The sequence below is a fragment of the Scomber scombrus genome, chromosome 1 (genome assembly GCF_963691925.1).
Source record: "Scomber scombrus chromosome 1, fScoSco1.1, whole genome shotgun sequence".
NCBI classification, from domain to species: Eukaryota; Metazoa; Chordata; class Actinopteri; order Scombriformes; family Scombridae; genus Scomber; species Scomber scombrus.
In genome coordinates this window covers 16841479-16862924 of record NC_084970.1, presented here as the reverse complement: position 1 = coordinate 16862924, position 21446 = coordinate 16841479, and the positions used below count along the sequence as shown (strand labels likewise).

Genomic DNA, 21446 nt, shown 5'->3' with positions numbered 1-21446 from the left:
TTGTCATATAAAATCATTTATTTTAAATGAAAACGCTGCAATATTACTATGTTGAATGGCTTTAAATGACACCTGCCTTTACACTGCAGAGGAATGTGATCACTATGGGATGTGTTATCTAAATAAAACATGCTGTTGGATGAAACCAAAATCTGCCATTGAATGTTTTTACTCCTCATCCCCTCATCTGTCACAACCAGGGCTGTCTAACCCGAGGAGAGGAGGGAGGGGGGAAATGAGACGAAAAGCGCAAGAGTGAGTGGGAGAGTTCGAAAGGCACAGCTAAAAATACCTCACTCGCTTAAACTGACCTTTATGCGTGGAGAGTGTGATAGAGTGATAGAAAAGAGGGAAGCAAGCAGGAGAAAGAGGAAATGGTAAAACCATAACGGAAAAGTGATGGGGAGGACCAGGAGAGCAGACACAAACTACAATCCCCTCCCCTCCTTTTTCTTCTTTTCCATTTTCTTCATCGTCCCTTACCGATGTCCTCCTCCCCTACTGAAAGCCTTGCCCTCCATTTATTAGCAGAGCATGCTGGCCATGGAGACATTGAGCGAGGGATAGAGAGATAGAGGCAGAGGGGAAGAGAGAGTGATGGTGAGAATATCGATTCCCCAGTGTTGGTCTGCTCTGCTCCAGAGCCTCAGGGGTATGGGACTGGGGATGGAGAGGGGGCGAGGCGAGAGGGAGAGAGGGAGAGAGGGAGAGAGGCTCTGCTGGCGGGAGGGAGGCAGGGAAGGAGTGGGTGAGGGTGCGAGGGAGAGGGGGTACAGCGTGGCAGCTGAATCCCCCCCGGCCTGTCTACTGAGGAGCACGTCTGATTGAGCAGCAGCACACTAACGCGCACTGACAGCCTGGCCTGCAAGGGGGCTGCCCTGCCTCCATCCACAGCCCAGCCCCAGCCTTAATGCACTGCCTGTGTGTATGTGTGTGCGTATTAGATGGAAAAGAGACAGAAAGATAAGCGAGTGTGTGTGTTCTTACCATGGTAATCTTTGTAGAGTGGGTTGGTCTCTCTCTCAGAGCCTTTGAATGATTCTAGGGCTATGGCATTGTCACATAGCCTGGTTATGCTGCCCATTAGAGCTCTGTTCTGCAGGATCAAGAGAGTGAGTGAGAGAGAGAGAAAGAAACATGAGCAGGTAATTAAAAGCCTCCTGACGGGCCATCAGTGTTGCAATTAAATTAGGTCATCATTCCCGTGGCCAGGTCATTTCTGCCCATGGCTTGGGTGAGGGTGATGAGGTATAGAGAGGAGAGGGCATGTTTAAGGGTTACACAGGTGATGTCAGGTCATGCAAATGGACATACATCTTCGACACACATCTAAAAAAGTTTCACTGAAAAAGCCAATGAACAACAGACTGAAATGATTTTACTTCATCCAACAATTTTTTTGGAAAGAGGTTCAGAGTTGGTGCACATTGTCAAACCTGCACACAGCAGGGGAGGATAGAGGGGAAGTGGGAGAAAGCAGCAGAGGCTTGATGAAGAGAGCTCCCCCTACTGGTTAGGTGAGTGACATGACCACAGAGAGGACAAATCAGGGGCGAATACAGTAGGTGGAAAGAGTGAAGGAAAAATATACAAAAGAGTGAAGACAGAGTGGTGGGGAGGGAGAGAAAGGGACATTGGGATGGAGAGAGGGAGTCCTGCATTATTAATCCCTTTGCCTCTTGAATCATTCACATCCTTCTCTCTGTGTTGGCTGCCACTGCCTAATGCAGTTTTCATGCCTTCATGTCTTTTCCCCACTCTTTCTTCTCCCTTTTGATTTTTGTCCTACTTTTAAAGTATGCATATCCCACCAGTCAGGACTACCAGCACTTACAGGGTATTCGAGGTCACTCACATGCAGCAATTAAAGTCAGTGTAAGAGTTTGTCTACAACAAATTATTCAAAACCCTAATGGTCCAGTGTGGCAAATGGCAGCTGTGTGAGTGACACGGTTAACTAAAACTTAATCTGTGTCCAGGCCATAATGACTCTTCTCTGCTTACCTAAATACAAAGATGAGACTCCTTGGCAAAGACTCAAAAGTTTAAAAGTCAGAGGAATCCAAAGTGTCCACATAGAGCTGCTCAGTACACTTGCCTGTGACCCACAGCTACTTCAGTTTAAGGAGGTGATCAGGGATACACTAACCTCGACTGTACATCATCTTTTAGTCTAATCTGTCATTGATAAGATGCTCAAACAAGAGTTGTTTCAGTTTTTCAACGAAATTCCTTTCTGACTCAATTGGCTCTTATTTCATCAATATAAATCCTCTGAATGCCCTGAGCATCAGCTGAATACCACTGACTGACAGTTCATAGGGAGAGCCCAGCAATATCTTATCCTGGCTGGGTAAGCTCATATAACCAATTACTGATTAACCCAAGTTTGATCAGAGTAGTTTGGCTCAGTGGGTTTTGTTTGGCTGTTTGGGTCAATGTTGTATTCGTGTATGTAACTGTGTGTGCAAATGCTCAACAATTGGGTGGCATATGTGGGATTCAACAATGCTCCCAGAGTCAACCCGAAACTTAATATATCATATACATGTTTGAGCAAAGCAGGGATGATTTTTCTGTCAATCTAATGTCTTGGGATTGCAAAAACTATATATGAGACAAAATAAATGCACCTCACTTCTGTGTCTAGAAATTGAAGCACAAGTTTCTCCAAAAAATTGATTTCATGTGGGAATAAAGACACAGTTTCTCCATTTTTTAGAGGAGGATGTGACAGTTGTAGTTTCTAGGATGATTGCCTTGACTTGGTTATATGTCTTGGGTCTGGATGCATATTGCAAAAAACATTTACAATATCTAAACAATGTGACAGCCATGGAAAAACTAAAGTTGGAAATAAACAGCCACAAAACAACAGTGAAAGAAGGTAATAAGCTAATAAACCTTGTTTTCAGAAATATAACCTTACAGAACATATAATACAAGTATTCTCAAGTTTGTTATTTTACATTTACAACTGCTGTGAAATATAAAATATTAAAAACCATAGCCAAAGGTTAAGAATGATCTCATTAGATGTAAGGTCAAAAGTTCAACTGAATATTGATAGTTGTGAATAGGCTGTCTATAGTATCCCCACTACAGGCCTAAAAAACTCAGCCTGACCACTTCAAACCCTCAGTCAAAATATATACGCAGGTCAGGACACCACTTAGTCTGAGCAGCAGGTGAGGTGTATATGCAGATGCATTTTAGGGAAAACAGTGTTTTTCATGTTTGTGTGGGTGTTTACTTGTGGGGATGGGTGTGGTAGCAGGAGATATTATGATGGAGGAGGACCAGGGTAGGACAAGCCTAATTAATGTTTCAGATGGACTGTGGCACTGGGCTGCTGTGAGGAGGCTTTCAGTGAGTTGCTCAGCTTCCCAAGCTGCTCAATAATGGATAGTGAGTCCAGTGCAGTCTCGGCCAGCTTGCCCACTGCCACTAGTCTAGACAGTCTTCCAAGGGCCACACTCAGCTAACTACGCTAATTATCTAAGCCGAAAGAAGCTTTTACTAACATGTCAGTTCTTAAAATACCAGACAAACTTGTCATTTACTTCAAACATCAGTTTATCAAGTTTATAAGGTAGAATCTATTCTTTTAACAATAATGTCATATTAAACTATTCACAAGGTCATTTCATAGATACCCATCTTAACAGCCCTTCCATTACCTCCATGTTGGCGTAGTCACCAAACACCTGACTCAGTCCAAAATTTCCCCCTCTCCTCTTCTTCCCCCGCTCATTCACTTCTCTCCCCAGGGTGGAGAAGGGGGAGGAGACAGATTAAGGGTTTGGAGGCCAGACCAGAGAGGGAAAGGGGGACCGCTCCCACCACAGCTGACATCTGCTAGTTAGCCACTCTACCTTTTTTGACTAGGCCAAGGCCGCAGTGCGCTCAGCATATAGGCCTGGAGCCAGAGCATGTTGTGACAACACAGCTGTTCTGAAAGTTAAGCTTCGACCTATATCTTTGCATAAAGGGACCATTAATAGTGCAGCTTCCATGTTCGTGTGAACGAGGACTTTAAAGAAGTAGGATGTTTGAAGTATAGGTGAGAAAAACATTTTGGTAAAAAGTCTCAGATGGCTTTTCTGGTGAGTGTGCTTCAAGGGTCTTCTGTCTGGGGGAGGGCTGTGGTTTGCCATATGCCTCAGCAGATGACTCCACCTTCACACTGAGAGGCCAGACTGGACACAGACGCATGCACACGGACTCATAGCCCCCCTCCCAAAGACACACACACTCACACACACACCCAGTGACACACACGACAACCATGAGGGGTATTCATAAGAAAATAAAATGCATACACAGGCACACACTCTCATTGTGTAGTTTCAAGTAATTAAAGCCCAAACAAATAAACATAGATTAGAGGCCTTTCAGTGAAGTGTGCACTCGAATGGGTCTGTTGGGGGAGTGATGCATGGAGGACGAGTCCACTCGCAGGCCTGAGTCATACTAGGGTGACACAAAACCACACAGTCAAGAGGAGGCCCCATTACAGAAGACCTCAAACTTTGTGCCCCATTAATTAATGATGCAAAGTAAATGCACATTCGCCAAACATAAACTCACACACAAAATTCTAATCATGTCAGCTATTGATGAATTCAAGTTCATTTAGATTTATTTTTAAAAACTTTTTTGGAAACTTTTTTTTAACTTTATCCATCTGGGGGCAATTTAAGGTAAGAGGGCAGAATACTCTTCAGTTATGACTTGTAACTCTTGCATGTCAAGTCCCATACTAATATAATACACATAAATACTAATAAGAAACTACTGACAAACTTTTTTCAACTGTTTCACACTAACACATAAAAGTGCATTTATCACTATTTATCTCAGGCCAGTCAGTAGTTGCTGATGAGTTGTTTTCTTAGTACACTGATACTCATAAACTTGTCGCCTATGTTTCAAATATCATCTTACCTGGATAAGATGTGAAGGCACAGTAACTACTGCAACTGCCAGTGATGACCTCAGCAAAGCTCGCAGTCCATAGAGAAAGGTGGCGAGGGCGTGGCCATGTCTTGGGTTGTCATGACAACACAGGTCATCACCCCACAGAGCCGAGCCGAGAGAGTGGAGCCCAATGCGTAGGATGTTACGCGAGTTTGACTGCAACACAGAAAAAGACGCTAAGGAGGATTCAGGAACACTAAAATTGTGTGAAAACACATGTCATTTTCTACTAAAACACACAAATCTACAAACACAATGACATACAGTAATTTGATTTAATTTCAACTTCATGCAGTGCATATAAAGATTAACAGATTGCTGTTTTTGAATTATTTCTGCTGCTGTTTTGGATAGTATTCCCAAACTCTGGGAGAGAGCGACTGGACAGTCTGCTCACCAGCACAGACGATCGTAACACAGTGCCCAAACGTGACTGGACACAACTGCCCAATCACAGAGGCCATCTGACACAGGCACAATGGACCTGTCAGACAGGCTTCCAATATGGCCGCCACCCAGAAACCCCAACACATTCTTGGCACCACAGCGATTCTCTGCGGCCAAAGGGGCCTGGGTAAGGGTGGAGTGCCTTCCCTTGAAACACCCCACCCCACCGCAAGAGATCAACGGTAACCCACTCTCATGAAGACAGAGAAAAAGCGGCCAAATAGCGGTGGGATATATATCACTGAAACTGAGAGAATGGAGGACCTGTCCAAAACTGTGAGAGGTTTTTAACCTTTACTACAATTGCCTTTTATTTGCAGTTTCTTCTGGATGGCTCCTGATTACTAAGGTGAGAGCCAAGAGTAATTAACAAAGCTCTGGCCTAAAATCTGCTCACTTTTCCTTCTTTCCAACCTCTCCTCTCCTTGCCCACTTTATCTCTCCCCCTCCATTATCTCAACCCTCCCAAAATGTCCTCTGACCCACTCCCCATCACTTCCTCTCCCAACAGAATGACCTAAGCTTCGTTTGGATCTGCATCAGAAACAAAGGCATGTAAGAAAAATAAACCCCATTGTTTCTGAGTTTTTCACAGTTGGCTCATAGTTTCCCAAGAGAGGACTCTCAAACTGTACTCTACATTTATCTTCCTTTGCGACACTGTTGCATCTCATACCTTACTACACTTAAGTATTAGTTGATGTGTGTGTGTGTGTGTACGTGTCTTTGTCATTATTAGATATACACTTTCTTTGTTTACCAGGCTCTGCAAACACAGGTCTAGGGGGCCACCAAATTAGAATTTATTTCTATGACTGGAGCCCAGTGGGGGGGGGGGGGGGGGGGGGGGGGGGGGGGGGGGGGGGGGGGGCGTGGTAACATGACTGTTGCTGTGGCAACATCAGCAAGAGAGGCCAAATTTAACTCCTATAGTTTAGCCTATAGAAAAATCGGGGAACAGTGCCAGTAGAGTCCAGCCAAGGACCAGAGGCTGACCGTATAGACTACAGCCAGACTGGGACCACGACGTAATCACCACATAATCTCTGCAGAGACTCACAGTCCGGCTGCCACCCTCTGTCCCGCTCATCTCAAAAGACTCCAAAAATATGCTTAGGGAGATTAATTCTCATTCAAATCTGTTATTTACACAAAACAATCTTATATTAAATCGGCATCCAGTTAGCAGCCCATGATGGCAGATTGCACAAATAACAAATAAACGCACACACACTGACTATCACCCATACTGGGCATTCTTGTGCCAGTGCCCATGTCGCTCTGTGCCGGTCTGCATTCCTGGACTGTGCCAACAGCATGTCAGGCAGCCACACTGCTTTAATGATGTCAGCAGTTAATCTGGCGTGTGAGTGACAGCGCTTGGGGAGGGAGGGTGGGGGGTACTGGAGGTAAATCCTGTATGTGAGTGACAGGGGGAGAGGTGGCTCCAGGTGACGAGCAGAGGGGTCATTGAATGTACGTACGTACACACATACACACACACACACACACACACACACACACACACACACACACACACACACACACACACACACACACACACACACACACACACACACACACACACACAAACACACACTCACACTCACACTCACACTCACACTCACACTCACACACAAACACACAGTATATATGTAATTACATTACATTACTGTATTTTTATATGCTATGTATGTATGTATACACACATCACATAATGTTAACAGAAGTACATTTGGCCATGTGGAAAACATAAAAAAGAAAGTCAGGAGAGACAGACAGGACCGTGGATGTTTCTGGCATTCTGTAGAGGACTGAGGGTTATTAAAAACATGTATGTCAAAGGTAAGACACACACAGCTGGGACACACAGGTGAGGCCAACCTGCGCAGGTGAGAGAGAGGTAAACAGACACGAGTGAAGTGGTGGTTGGAATGTGACAGAAGAGCTTGGGGTCACAGATGCTGTTCTAGGGCCTCTTTTTTAAATTCTCCCTTAATGCATATCACACATAATAATTTTAGCACATAATAAATTGACTAGGCTTAAAGGCGCAGTGTGTAGCATTTAGTGGCATCTAGAAGTGAGGTTGCAGATTGCCACAAACTGAATACCCTCCCCCCTTCCAAGCAGGTGGAAGAAGCTCCAGTAGCTGCAAAAAACTCGAAAGGCTCTTTAGATCCGGTGTTTGGTTAGTCCGTTTGGTTTGTTCATTCTGGGCTACTGGCATTGAAGAGGAACCGCTCCCCATATTGATATAAATGTCTCATTCTAAGGTAACAAAAACATGATTCTTATTTTCAGGTGATTATACACTAATTGAAGTATATTAATGAATATTGTATTCTGTTTCTCCAAGGTCCATTCTGCTAGATGCTGCTAAATTATACACACTGCACCTTTAATAGCAGTTATTTTACATACTTACATTTGAGACCTAAACACACTGGTACCAGCATGTCATAGAGTTTACCATCACTGATATTCAGTGAATGCGGGGCAATTTTTTTTTCTTTGCATTTTTGCAGTGCAATTTTTCAATCTTCATTCCAAAACCAAAAATCAGTCCACAAATACTAAGAAGGGACCTGATTGACAGACTGTGTATTGATAATGGAAACTGACACTTGTACTCAAATTGGACTGATAAGTGCGATAGAGTGAAATAAATAAACAAAATATATGCCATCTTTTATGAAACTGAACACTCCACTTTAACCCAGTTGGTTGAGTGTGTTGCAGGGGTAATAAATGTTAATAGTGGAGAGGCCATTTTTTCTGTTAAGCTGCTTTATCTCCCCTTTTACTGCAACAAATCCCAGGATGATTGTTGTTTGTAAAAAGGATGTGTTTAACTATGATTAGAAATAGTAGTTGTAAAATATCTCAAAACCAAGCTGAAAGAAATAAGTTCAAAGCAGCCATTCATTTCCAGCTCTTACCATGGGTGTTGCTACATCAAAGCCTTCCCTGTGTATGACGTCCTCAAGAGACTTCAGCAATGCAGAGTAGGACTCAAGCATGGGACTGGAAAGAACCCAGGATCGAGGAGAATGTGGACATAGTGGAGGAGACAACCAGAAAGAGAAAACAAAAGGGTTACTTAGGACGTGTAAACTGTAATTGAAACCATTTTGATAAATCTGGGCCAAGCCTATCACCGCAGTAGCTTAATCCTCTATGACTGCAGCATGTTCCTCCTGACTGTGCTTTTCTGGAGCCACTGAAGCAGACAGATGATCCATATCAAGAGATCCAATTAATTTATTTGGTTGATTAAATTACAACATGACTGGTTCTCTGTCAGCTCCCTGAGGATCTGATTGTGCCGAGACAGACAGACAGACAGACAGATGAGACGCACATATGCACAAAGATGATAAGTGAAGAGGAGGAGGAGGGGGGTGTTAATGGGCTGATATCTAAAATTAACAGGGAACAGCATTTTGGTGTTTAATCAGGGGTAAGATGTGCACCACTGACAAAGGACATACAGTACTATCGGAGCAACATTTAGCATCAGTCAAGGGATGGATTACTGCTGAGCCCACTTTGTGCCTATAGGATGGCCAATAGGAATGTTAACCCCATCTTTTTACACAAGACCCACCACTTAAGAACGCTCCACTATTGTAATGACCACTCTGTAGTGAGTCACAGTAGGCTGCTATGTCAGTTGTCAATTCGACCTGCGGGCTACAAAAGCTAATACACATAGATTGGTCACACGCCAATAGCCCTGCATAAAGAACAGTAATACGCACTTGTGTTGATTACACTTTTGCCAAGTATATCCATGTAGTCCATTTCAGTTATTCAGCCCAACAATGGTGCCTCCTGACCCCGCTGGGGCTAATGATAGAGCTGGTTTGGTGAAAGAGGGACACCTACCCTCCTTAGCCTCTCTGCCCGTGCCCCTGTTCGGAGGTAGGGGGCTGGGATGGTTTGACATGCAGTTGAGCAAGAGGCTGTGCAGGACGGTATTGTGTTTCAGCTTCCCCTACTGAGCACCCCTCATTCAGGTACCAATAAGGTCTAGGTGCTTAGCTACAGGGGCTAGTGCGTTGGCTAATTAGGATCATACACAGGGAAGCTTCTTTATCTCAATGTTCCTCTTTCATTGAGGGAAGAAAGGAGGAGAGAAGGGGGATGCTTGGTCTTAAACAACAGGATATGTATCACCTAGAGAGCAATTTGTGCCAATTATGCCTTCAAGTGAAACGGAGCAATTTAACAGCTAGGGTATCAACATGGGGCTGTGGACACGTGCATGGGGGAGTAGCCTACTTCAGAGTTTGTGTGGCACATGTGCATGTGTAATGTGCTGAGTGTGTGTTTGTGTGCGTGTGTGACAGTGTTGGGGCGGGGATGGGGGCACAATGGTGCAGTGCAGGTGTAGTTTCCTGCTGTCAAAATGTCTGTAAGATCTATAACCCACTCAGATCCCCGAACAGCATGGCAGTACCACCAAGTCACTATTACTCACTTGACTACAGTGCAACGCTGTGCACTACATACATAAACAGAGAAGATTTCTCATTATTTTATTTGTTCCTTGGGAATATACATTAAGTTCTGACCCAATATTTAGTACAGTTTTAACTAATGTTGCGCACTCCAGTGAAAATGGATGCTTTGATCTACAATATTTAATGTGTTTGCGTTGGCGCTCTGTTAAACAGTCTGTTTGCTGAAATAAAGGAAGAGAGATTCTATAAAGCCTCCTCCACATCCTCTGTGGTCCAGATTGCTGTATTTACCCAGTGTGTGTGAGTGCGCCTTCGTGTGCCCTTGTGTGTTCAGCAGCACTCTCTAAGTAAAGAGCCTGCATGACCTCTGAACCCTAAGTACACTCAACCCTGGAGAAATCAAACAGACGCTGAGCAAACAAGACCCCTATTTGAATAGACATACGCAACCTTTCCAAGAGGGTGAATGTCTTTGGCCAATGGCAAGCTACTCAGCATAGAAGGTGGATCATTCACTTGTATCAGCTGATTAAAGGGCAATAATAATGCAATATATATAAATGTAACTGGTTAAAAACCAGGCTTTCTTATATTTGTATCTGAATATGTTGAAACCTGGAGAGGCTTTACGCTCTTGTTTTAATAGCAGCAAAATTAACACAGTGATTTTGGATGATTTTAGCTGTAATGACGGATTTTTAAAAATATTTTTTCTTGAACAATTTAATGAGCCTCAGTCACCATTTGTACAAAACTAATTAGCTAATTATTTTCTGCTACGCTAATTAATGCACACAGTTTATTAAATTCTTAACTATCTAATGCAGAGGGCTTCACATAATACTAGTAAAGTTAATGTAGAGCTCAAACCTCTTGGGTTAACTTTTCTCTAATGCACATGCTTGTTTAAGGCTTAATATGCGCTTTTTAGATTATGTTGGTCTGCCTACATTGTTGGTTTTCCTCTGTTCTGTGAACAATGCCGTGTTTGCTCACCTGTGTTCTGTTGATGGTGTCTTATTTGTGCAACTGTGTTTTGTGGACGATGTCGTGTTTGTGTATCTGTGTTCTGCAGAAGGTGTCTCATTGGTTTCCATGCGTTCTGTGGATGATGTCTTGTCGTTTTACCTGTGTGTGGGTGATGACTGGGTGGGATGTTCTGGAAGGTAAAAGGGGTGGCACTTGGCTGCCTGGCGAATTTCTGGTTCCATCGTCTTGGAGACGTCATAGTAGTGCCCGAACCGGGACGAGGATGCCAGGGCACTCTGAGGAGGTCAACAAGTCAAGCTCACATTGAAGCATATACTACATATATAACACTAAAGCCAGAGAATTAAAGAGCATTTAAAAATAATTTTGGCTTGCTTTCAACTTTTTACAGCAAACAATGTGGATTGAGGATTGTGGGTGAGAACTGAGCAATTCATTAGGAAAATAATCTTATTTGTCTTTCTAATATGTTAAATGCATGTGCTTCACAATACTATGGCAATGCAATTGCATTGTTTATGGGTCATTCCTCAACATTCCTACAGCAGAGAAGTTAAATAACCACTACGACCACGCTCTTAATCATTTCTTCACATAAATGTCCACTTCTGGCTGTGAAAGCAAACGTGTCAGGGACGCAGGGGAAGGCGGATGTTTTCCTGCAGCTGAAAGAGAGAGTTATACCTCTTCTATCCCGGTGAAACCAGGGATTCCATTGTTAGAGGGGCCCTTAATCTACTCTTAATCTGGATTAGGGCCCCCGGTGTGTCCCTCTCCTGGCGGGACGAGGGGGTCAGCAGGGCAGGGGGGTCAGGGGCTCATCTTCTCTTTGTGAGCTGGGCAACCCGCTTAGCGTTCCATCCCCGCCTTGACGGCCTCACCTTTGATCTGATGTCTTCATCGGGAGAGTGACACAGTGGGCTATGCCAGGAGAGGTGTGTGTAAGGGGAAAGTAAGCGTTGACTCTGGGGGTGAATTTGGGATGCAAATCCTCTGGTGGGGCTTACTAGTGGTTTGTAAAGACGATTTTACAGGGGAAGGGGGAGAGGTGAGGAAAGGACACAGATATAAAGAAGTTTCCAGGGAGAGAGAAAGAGGGAGAGGATCCCCAGGGACACACTGTGTGCTGTTAATCCACATAGCGATATGGATTATAGACCGAAGGGGGGAGACTGCAGAGAAGTAGAAGGGGAGGGTCAACTCTCCTCAAAGCGGAAGAAAGAGTGTAGGGCTGCCGACCCTGGCAGGGGGAAAGGCAGGGATTTGGGGGAAGACAGAGGCGCAGGTCTGGGTCATAGGGTTGAACGAGCAGACATGTCAATGCACAGGCTGCAAAGTAGTCTTGTTTCCCAGGCTAAGCAGGGGTGCAGGCGTGTGTGTATATGTGGGTTGGGGACCAGTGAAAAGACTACCTATTGCCAGCTAAGTGTGAGTAATCTGGTCCAGCTCTGAAAAGAGAGGCTGAGGCCTCATTCACTCCACAAAGGAGTTTGGAAGCTGATGGATTTAGTGGTGGAGACAATTGCCAAACCACTAAATCCAGAGAGCCAGTGCTGTTCTTTCTCATACCGTCATTAACAGAGACACACGTTACAATTTAAATAAAATGAGAATGATAGCGCTTTTACCTGTAGTCTACTGTATATGTATACTGTATATATGTAATGCAATCAATATAATAACAGACATATGCAAGTGACAAATGAGTACACCTGATTACCTGCACTTTTGGAAGATTCTGATAACGCCAGGCAATCTTCATGGCATCCAAACTATCATGAGGTTCACAAGACAGCCTGGGCTGCTCCACTGGTTTGTGGATAGCAACATCGTCCAAGATTGGATCAGGGAGTTCCTACACAAAATGATACAGTGAACATAATATGCTGATTTTGAAAGGCATTTTAATTATCCTTATTGCTGTGTAATATCATGCAATTTGTCAGTGTTACAAGAAAGTACCATCTTATCCATCAGTGCATAACGGACATGCACTTAAGCGTTAGCTTTCAGCAGGAACCTGATTTCTTAAATGATATATTAACAAAATGTTAGGTAAACGAAAAGCAACCACAATAAAACAAATAGATTTTTCTTGAAGAATCTTGATTTCTTGGCCATGTATAAACTTCCTAATGGGTGTTTTTTGAAGAACACGTGCATAATAAAGACTTCAGGAAAAGTATTGCCATGGCAGCAGTGCTGAGGCATCAAAGACCACTTGTAACAGTGTGTCCTTGTATCAAAATTAATTAGATCTAAAGTTTGACTAAAACTGGGACTGAAATAAGTCAAACTTAACGTGATTCTACGGCTGAACCTTAGGCAAGATTTGTAAAATTGAGACCCATATGTTTAATAAGAGAAAACTCAGAACTCACTAATAAGATAATTGTTCTTTCACTGTGCAACCAGCAACAACAGGTTTCAAACAAAAAAGACATTCTTACAAGACTTAATTCAACCAAGGTAGGGGTGGCTGGATAACCTGATTTATTAGCTGATGCAAGTAAATGTGGGTTTTCAAGCCACCACATTATTGCAGCGCATGTGAATGCATTCTCCAATTTCCTGCTTTAACCTGATTTCCTCCAATAAGCTGGTTTCTTGTGTCCGTGTTAACGTAATGCATAAACTACAACCTTTGCATTTAAAGATTAGCATACTGTGAATGTAGCTGTGAAAACACTAAATGATGTGATATATCCCCATTGGGAGTCCCCCTCTCTTAATAAACCTTTGATATGTAAAGAGAGGGTGAGGCTGTGACCCCTCCCACTATCAATCAGTGGGAGAGGGCCCAACCTCCTGTATGCTGGGTGGCAGTCAGCTTCTGGGGCTACGGTCCTCTTCACAGAGTGATGCATCGGGAAACATTTCAACAATGCCACAACCATGCCACCCTCGACCCCTACGATACCCCCACTGACCCTGACACATCTTGGGGAAAGCTGTGCACCTACAATACCAGCTATATCATGGGTGTGATCAGTGTAAAACAATATTGTACAGTGATAGTGGATGAATATATTGTGACAAAGACTTCTAAAAAAAGCTGTTGGCAACATTTCCTGTTTACTGATGACTAAAAGGTTAACAACATTTTTTCTTTTTTTCAAAACGTCTTCTTTGTCGTGGAGTAACAGCACATCAGTTGTATAGTTTGCTTGAAGGAAATGTTTGTGGATTTCAGTATATTTCATTTATAAATCAGTACTACTTGAAACAATAAAAAATCTAATAAAGCAGTAGGGCTGCCCTGTTAATGTTGACAAGTCTAATCATCTGTCAGAGGCCTCACAATCGATTAAGAGCAGTCTTTTTTCTTGTCAGTCAAATCTTAAATCGCAAGTATTTAATTTGTTTATTTCTTTTATGTTCAAAGAGATATACAGTTGCTTAATCCTGTTGAAGACAAGAAGTTATTATTTCAAAGCTGACAATGCTGTAATTTTATTATATGTTTTATTATTATTATTATTATTATATTATACATTTTCAGGCCTACTGTTTTTACGTTTATCTAAAAATAATCCAATCCAATCTTTAAAATTTCATTTGTTGATTTATTCTTGTTTAGATTTATTCATTAGTTTTTTATGTTTAAAGAGAAATCAAAAAGTAGGCCTGTGCTGTTGAAGAAAATACGTCATAACGGACAATGACTTGAATTTATTTGAAACTGTTTCTTTTTTGTATTTTCCATTGGTCTTATTGTTTAAGGTGAAATTGATAAACACTGGCTACAAGTGCTGGATTTAAAACAGAAATACATGTGTTTTGCCTCATTTTTTCGTGTCTCATTCCTACAAATCCATGTTGTAGCCCGACAGCAATCAAATACCCTGCATTTCAAATCTTGCATCATATGCAGCTGTCTTTTATTGATTTTCAAATACTCAAAACTATGTCGCCATGACTGTGTTGCATTTGACTCTTTGAATGTGGTTGAAATCATCACTGAAACTCATACCAATGCATTTTCAAAATGCCAGATAATATGTATCTTATCTAATGAAAAATCAAATCTTTGTATTGTACAGCCACATATGATTCAACTGACAACATTCTGAGTTGGGTACAGCCCTACAAAGCAGTGAGCATTCTGTTAAAGTAGACATATTGAGGCCATATGAGCTTTCATGTGGATTGTTTGTGTGTTAGATCTGTACCTTGAAAAACAACAACTTTCCATGCAAAAAGCATACAGAAGCAGACACCCCCTCCTCTCATACCTGTAAGATGTCAGTTGGGTTATCTTGAGCTGCTGCGACGAAGAGTTCGTGTCGACACACCACTCCTTCTGCCAAGAAGTATTTTAAGATCATGCGAGAGTAGCTATCATATCGGTCCTCCTCTAAAATAAGAAACAAGGGACAACAAAAGTGTGTTAGTTTTGTTTGTTATCCTTTCAAAAATTCATTTTCTGTCTGTTGCAATTTTCAGACAAACAAAGCAAACAAAAAAGGACTTTACAGGATTAAAGTGTAAAATTCAAACACAAACATACCAGAAAAAATAGTCATTCAGGGAAATATATCTAATGTCTAGAGGGGCTAAGGAAAGGATTAACTAATCAAACAGCTACAACATCTTTCCTATATATCACCATCTGGTCACATAATTTTAACAAGCATCAACAAGTCCATCATACTGTATATTGGACTTGTCTGTCTATTCTGACCATTCATTGAGACACCACAGGTCCAGCAGTTCATGACCACATCACAGTGGCTGACTGTAATTGATGTAAGGACCACGTTCTGGCTACCTTTTGTAGGGAACAGATGAAATGGCAATCGACATGGCACATGGACATAGATGTTACTGAATGATTGGACTATCAAACTGCGGATGACATCTTCAGCTCTCATGTGAAGGTCTCACAGTATTTCTGTCCATTTTCACCTATCATACCCCCAACCAGCAGCAGAGGTATGAGGGAGACACCTGTCTTAAGAATTCACCTGACCCGTCCCACTGAATGCAAAGGTACCCCAAGCTGCCGGGCCAACTGACAGAGGGAGACAGAAGGATGTAAAGATTGTGTCTGTCCTCAAAATGCTCCCTGACATCTGGCTCACATGAATCTATCTGCCTTTTGCCTGAACTCTGATGGCAATAACATCATTTCACTATTGTTTGTCTAGTGTTATTCAAGAGAATCATTAACATAAAAGTAGGTTAAAAAAAAAAATAGTTTAGTTATAGACTTTTAAATGCAAATGGAGAATGTAGTCTCATCTTGAGGAATGTTTCAGGAATTGGATGGTCTTGCAAATGATTCTAAACATCAAACACATTTTCCCAAAGGTAGCCTTTCTCAGTAAACACAAAGCGGCCACCCGGCCATTCCACACCCCAAACCCACAAAAAAAAGCTAGCATCATCACCATGAGACCCCCCCGAGCAGGACACATAACTCTACCCAGCATGCTACTGCTGCTTCCTGTCACCATCACCATTTTGTAAAGATTTCATAGGCCTCTCCACACAATGACAAACAGTGGGCACAAGGACAAAGGCAGCAGTGACAGTTTAAGGTAACAGACACATAGTCGACAGCTTCGGAATGACATCCTGACATGTCATCCTCGAACATTTGGAGAATTCACCCCTCCCACGTTCCTGGACTATGTCCTCACCTACGGACTTAGGATGGCCCAGGAAATTCCATGGCTCTTCAATTTGTTGTCGGTGGGGCTCCCTGTTCTCTTATTGATGGGTTTCTAGGTCAGCAGGCCTTTGTGGCTTTCAGCAGGCCCCACAAAGACTCCCAGATGGGCCCTCTCAAGATGGGACCTATTGTGGCTGTGTTTCTATGGGAGCCTTACAAATGGAACCTCTAGGAGTCATTAGGCTGTTGAGGCGGGGGGTAAGGGGAGGAGGCGGGAGGTGGTGGGGCATAGGAGCAACAGGGGGTGGGGGACGGTCATATCTTTGAGGTAGATCAGTCACTCTAGACAGTCATGGGATGATTTTTTTTCTTCTTTTTTTGCTTATTCTGACTTAAGTTTGGTGAAGGGGGAAACGCCTCTGGTTCATTTGCTTTCAAACAGGGGAGTGTGAGTGCGAGAGTCCTGAATCATATCTGCTAAAGCTGCTGGGGGAGGAGACAAAATATCTAGGTCAGTGTTTTCCCCCTTGTATGAGACTTTAGTCTATGAAGTATTATTATTCCTACAGAGCAGCCAAACTGTATTTAGGCTACACGGCAGGTTAATTAATAGTCACTTAATGAAAAAGGAGCTGAGATTTGCAATAAACCATGATACAAAAGGTGGTTATATCAGGTTTAATGCCAATTTGAAACATATACCCCATATTTCTGTTAAATCTCTCCTGTTAAGCTTCAAATTGGGACTGCTGTTCCTCTTCAACAAAACAGTTTGTCAGTGTCTGGCACAAAGTGTTCAGTGCTTTTGATCAATGCACCTGTCACTTCAGAGCAGACAACTGAGACGTCTTCGATGATGTGTTAGGTGTGTGATGTTACCTCGAGAACTCAGATATAATAGTTTATTCCACAGCTAAATATTGCTAATTATCCATATCATTATTGTTGCAGTTTCATTTATTATCATGTTATTATTGTGTTAATGTTTTATGCAGGTTTTCCTCTTGAGTCTGTGGTACATGGTGCATGTAATCATGTAATATAATCCATCTTTATAGTAGTGTTTATAATTGTGATTAAGTAACTTCAGGGTTCATGTGTTTTTCATTTCATGTTAAAGAGCAGAACTTTTCATGTTGAAATCATTTTGTGTTATTCATTCTCAATATGTCTCTTAAATATGCTTGCTATTCTTAAACATGTTTTACACTAAAGGCCTACTTGGTTTGTCAGAATGGACTGATTTCAAAATGGTATTCATGAAAATGAAAATGATGCTCAAGACTTAATATATTTAACTTAAAAAGCTGTGAAATATAAATGTAAACAATTAAGCTTAAATTTATAGTGATTATATTGGGTGCATAAAAGTAAAAACACATGAATTTACACTAATGGAACGAAACCATACATGGTCAACATAATAAGACCCGAGAAGCGTTGTTCCTTCTCTTACAAAAACACGAGAGATGAGAGATCTTCAGACAGAAGCCATACTGAGCCTGATCCCCCTCTGGTTGACAAATCAGGATGGACAGCTCAAGACACTTCAAAGGCAGACAACGACCAGTCTGATAATTTTATGTCTGTGTCTCACAAACAGGCCATCACGACTAAAGGGGCAGACTGTAGGAGACGACTGCCTGAAACAAACACAAACAAACACACACTCCAAACCCCCCTCCATCCCACCCACCCACACACGCACTCACACACACCACTCTTTCAGAGACAAACACAAGAGCACACACGCATTTCACCTTTACTGTGTCTCTCATTACCAGATGAAACCAACCGTACATTGATTCACAAAATGGAAGGGAAGAACGCATTAGTGTGTAATCACTGACTCCTGCATCGATTGGGGGGATGAATTAAAGGGCAAAGCAATATCATCAGTTGGTATAGGCCTTGGCTACACACAAATTACAGCTTCAAGGGGAAACAGGACTACCTTAACCTTACTGTCTACCAGTGCATACAGCCTAGCCTATGATGAATGATAATAATAATAATATTACAGTGGAAGACATTTATGTCCAGAGAGAAAAAACAAACCAAAAAAAAGCAAACACTTGCTTTGAATATAATTCTGAAAACTTCAACAACACATCTGCAGAGAAGCATATTAATTAAGGATCACAGCAGAAGTGTGAACACCTGGGATTCTAACTAGGGACCTTGAGGTCATTAGTCTATTTGCCATTCTGCTAGACAGTGTTGTGCTGTAGCCACAAAGAGCCATAGAACAGACAGACGATAGCATCATTCATTGTGAGACGCTGAAACGTCTGACTAAATTCATCTGCAGCAATACATTATTGTTTTGGTTTGAATATGAATAGTAGGCTAAGCTATATTTCACTGACAGGTTAATGCATTTTCATTTCTAATCTATACAACCAGTTAAAGAGTTACAAAAGAATTGAGGACTGTAATTGTATGATCTATCCCCCTGTAAACCAGTTTGTGTTGCCTCGAGCCCCCTTAGGCAAATTTGAGGTTTGTGATATTGGCCTTTATAAATAAAGATGTACTTGATCTGACTTGATATGCCATGGCTTCAGATATTGGGACAATCCTTTCACAAATATGATAAATACACATTAAACTACTTTATGATGTCAAAAGACCAAAAATGCTAGTTCAGTAAGAGTTAAGTGTTCCTGTATGCTGTGTACGATGGATTCACACACACTTTATTCACCACGGGTTGTGTAACATCCTGAAGTGTATTATTTGCTCAAAGTTAATCTCATTTATAATAAACTACAACTTAAGAATTTGGCATCTGATAAATATGTAGGAAAGTATCTGCAACATGACTAATCAGGAAATATACATAGATTATCTACAAATATGTGTTATTAAGTAACAAATAAAATGTGTATTTGAACTTCCTGGAAAATAGCCTGTCTTCAGCGATGATCTAATCCTGCACTAGTGAGGGTAACTCAAAAGTCAAACTAAAGTCACCACAATCTTTTCTTAACAATCATGCCTTCTAGGCTTTAAGGATGTCCAACCACAGTGCCTTTCTCTTCATAACTGATATATGATTGATTGTAATTTAAGATTGCCTTCACACTGTGGTTTGTCTGCCCACACAACTTGTTTCAACAGGAAATGCATCACATTAAGGAAGAACTACTACCATTTCATAGGACTTGTAAACCATCAACTGTGCAATTTGTCAAATGATAGGCTCACCTATTAGAAGCACTGTTCCAACTGCTAGCCCGCCACCTGTTTGTGAGAGCAAAAAAACAACAACAAACAATAATATCAGTGTGACACGTTAAACAGACTGTCTTACTGTGAATCTATGTGAAACACGCTGAGCCTCCCTTTGATCAACTGCTGTTTTGTTTGCTCTACCCCCCAGCCTCCACTGCTGTCTCTTCATCTCCTTCATAAGAAATCTGAAGACACCTGACATGTTGTGTTTTCACATTGAGCTCCATTTAACCTTTTCAAAAGTTGAATAGCATTTTCCAATGACTCTCTTTAACCCAGAGTGTCACTGGGTTCTGTTAGACCATGTTCCTTTATCCCAGTACATGAGGGTAAGGCTGGAGGCAGGAGACTACACTGGTTGTATTAGGTTTGAGCTACAGGAAAGATGGCATCTTAGCTGTTGCCACACCTGCTGATTTTCTTAGTTACAACACAATAAGTTGTATAAAACCTTTTAGGATTTACAGATCAAAGAAAAAAGAATTGAGGCATGTCACAATGCATCCATTGAAGTTATGTTACATTTCCGTCAGAGCTCCATATCAACTTAACATATCACTTATAGATTATTAGGGTAATTCAATTTTTATCACCAGAAGAAATATGCCAGATATATGTTAAAAAGTTATATATTGTATGAGAATCTGCAATATCATAACTAGCAAAATATGCAAGGTTTAAGACGAAAAGCCCAAATTGGCTTTACAATGTTAATTGACACCTGCAATGTGCCTGCATTAAAATATGGCCAGAAAGCCAGAAAGAGTATCATCATCCCTTTAAATGTGCACAGGGGGTCAGTATTGGGATAATGTGTTTCGCATAATTTTACAAGATGCCCAATGTGTTTTGTCATCTAAACAATTTGATTGTTTGCAATCTGGTGGTCACAACACCATGTGAAAAAAACTATTGTATTGGATTGCATTAGATTGTATTCCTAATGAAGTGGCCAGTAGGTGTATATTAATGATATAAAGTATGTCCTAAGCATGTATTTGTACAAGTGTGTGTGTGTGTGTAGGTAATTCAATGTCCCTCAGGCATGTGTCATGTTGATACACACTGGGCAGCAAGATATGCCCTATCTCCTTCTCCTAGGAGTATTTTTCTATTATTCTAAGAGTTCATTGTGCTCAAATTTGTCTTTGTGGTGTCTCTGACAGTAGAGAGATATTCACAATCTCTTTGAATAGCCAAATGACCGTCTAATCTTTTTCTACTGTTTCCTGATATTCGAAAAGACACCACACTGGTTCTTTTATACAGACAAACATCACATATTAAGTTTAGCAGCTCTATCACGAGTTCATCCCTGTGCTTATATGAATCCGTTACACACATATTTTGTAACTAAAATCAGTGTTTCTCGTTAACGTCACACTGAAAACACTGTTAGCATGTGCAGCTACCATTAAACTGACCGAGTAGATAGTCGAGTGACGTGACACCGGTGGAAACTAAGAGCTGTCCATTTTGAACCGAAGGTCTGGTGCCGGGTATGGATAACAACTTGCTCCTTGTTTTCTTCTGAAAACTCGTAGTATTGAAGGGTAAACGTTCACCGGAGGGTTTAGACACACGGTTCGCGGGAGCTGCCATACTGGCTGTGACGCGTGTGACGCTCATTAATGTTTTGGAGCGTGTCGTCCAATCAGAGAGGACTTTGTTAAACCTCGACCAATGAGGGAAGCGATTGTTACGGA

General features: G+C 41.8%; 1 protein-coding gene across 1 annotated transcript in view; it reads right to left on the bottom strand.

Annotated features, from left to right (window-relative positions):
- The window catches only part of elp4 (elongator acetyltransferase complex subunit 4), a 52312-nt gene extending 30959 nt beyond the window's left edge, over positions 1–21353 (bottom strand). Inside the window, exons 1-8 of the mRNA XM_062421750.1 lie at positions 21165–21353; positions 19714–19749; positions 15122–15243; positions 12607–12741; positions 11025–11161; positions 8370–8454; positions 4948–5136; positions 988–1096 (exon numbers count right to left, since the gene is read on the bottom strand). Of these exons, the coding sequence (XP_062277734.1) occupies positions 988–1096; positions 4948–5136; positions 8370–8454; positions 11025–11161; positions 12607–12741; positions 15122–15243; positions 19714–19749; positions 21165–21342 (991 nt within the window). The 5' untranslated portion in view covers positions 21343–21353. The remainder of the gene's footprint in view (positions 1–987; positions 1097–4947; positions 5137–8369; positions 8455–11024; positions 11162–12606; positions 12742–15121; positions 15244–19713; positions 19750–21164) is intronic.
- Between the last annotated feature and the right edge of the window lie 93 nt (positions 21354–21446).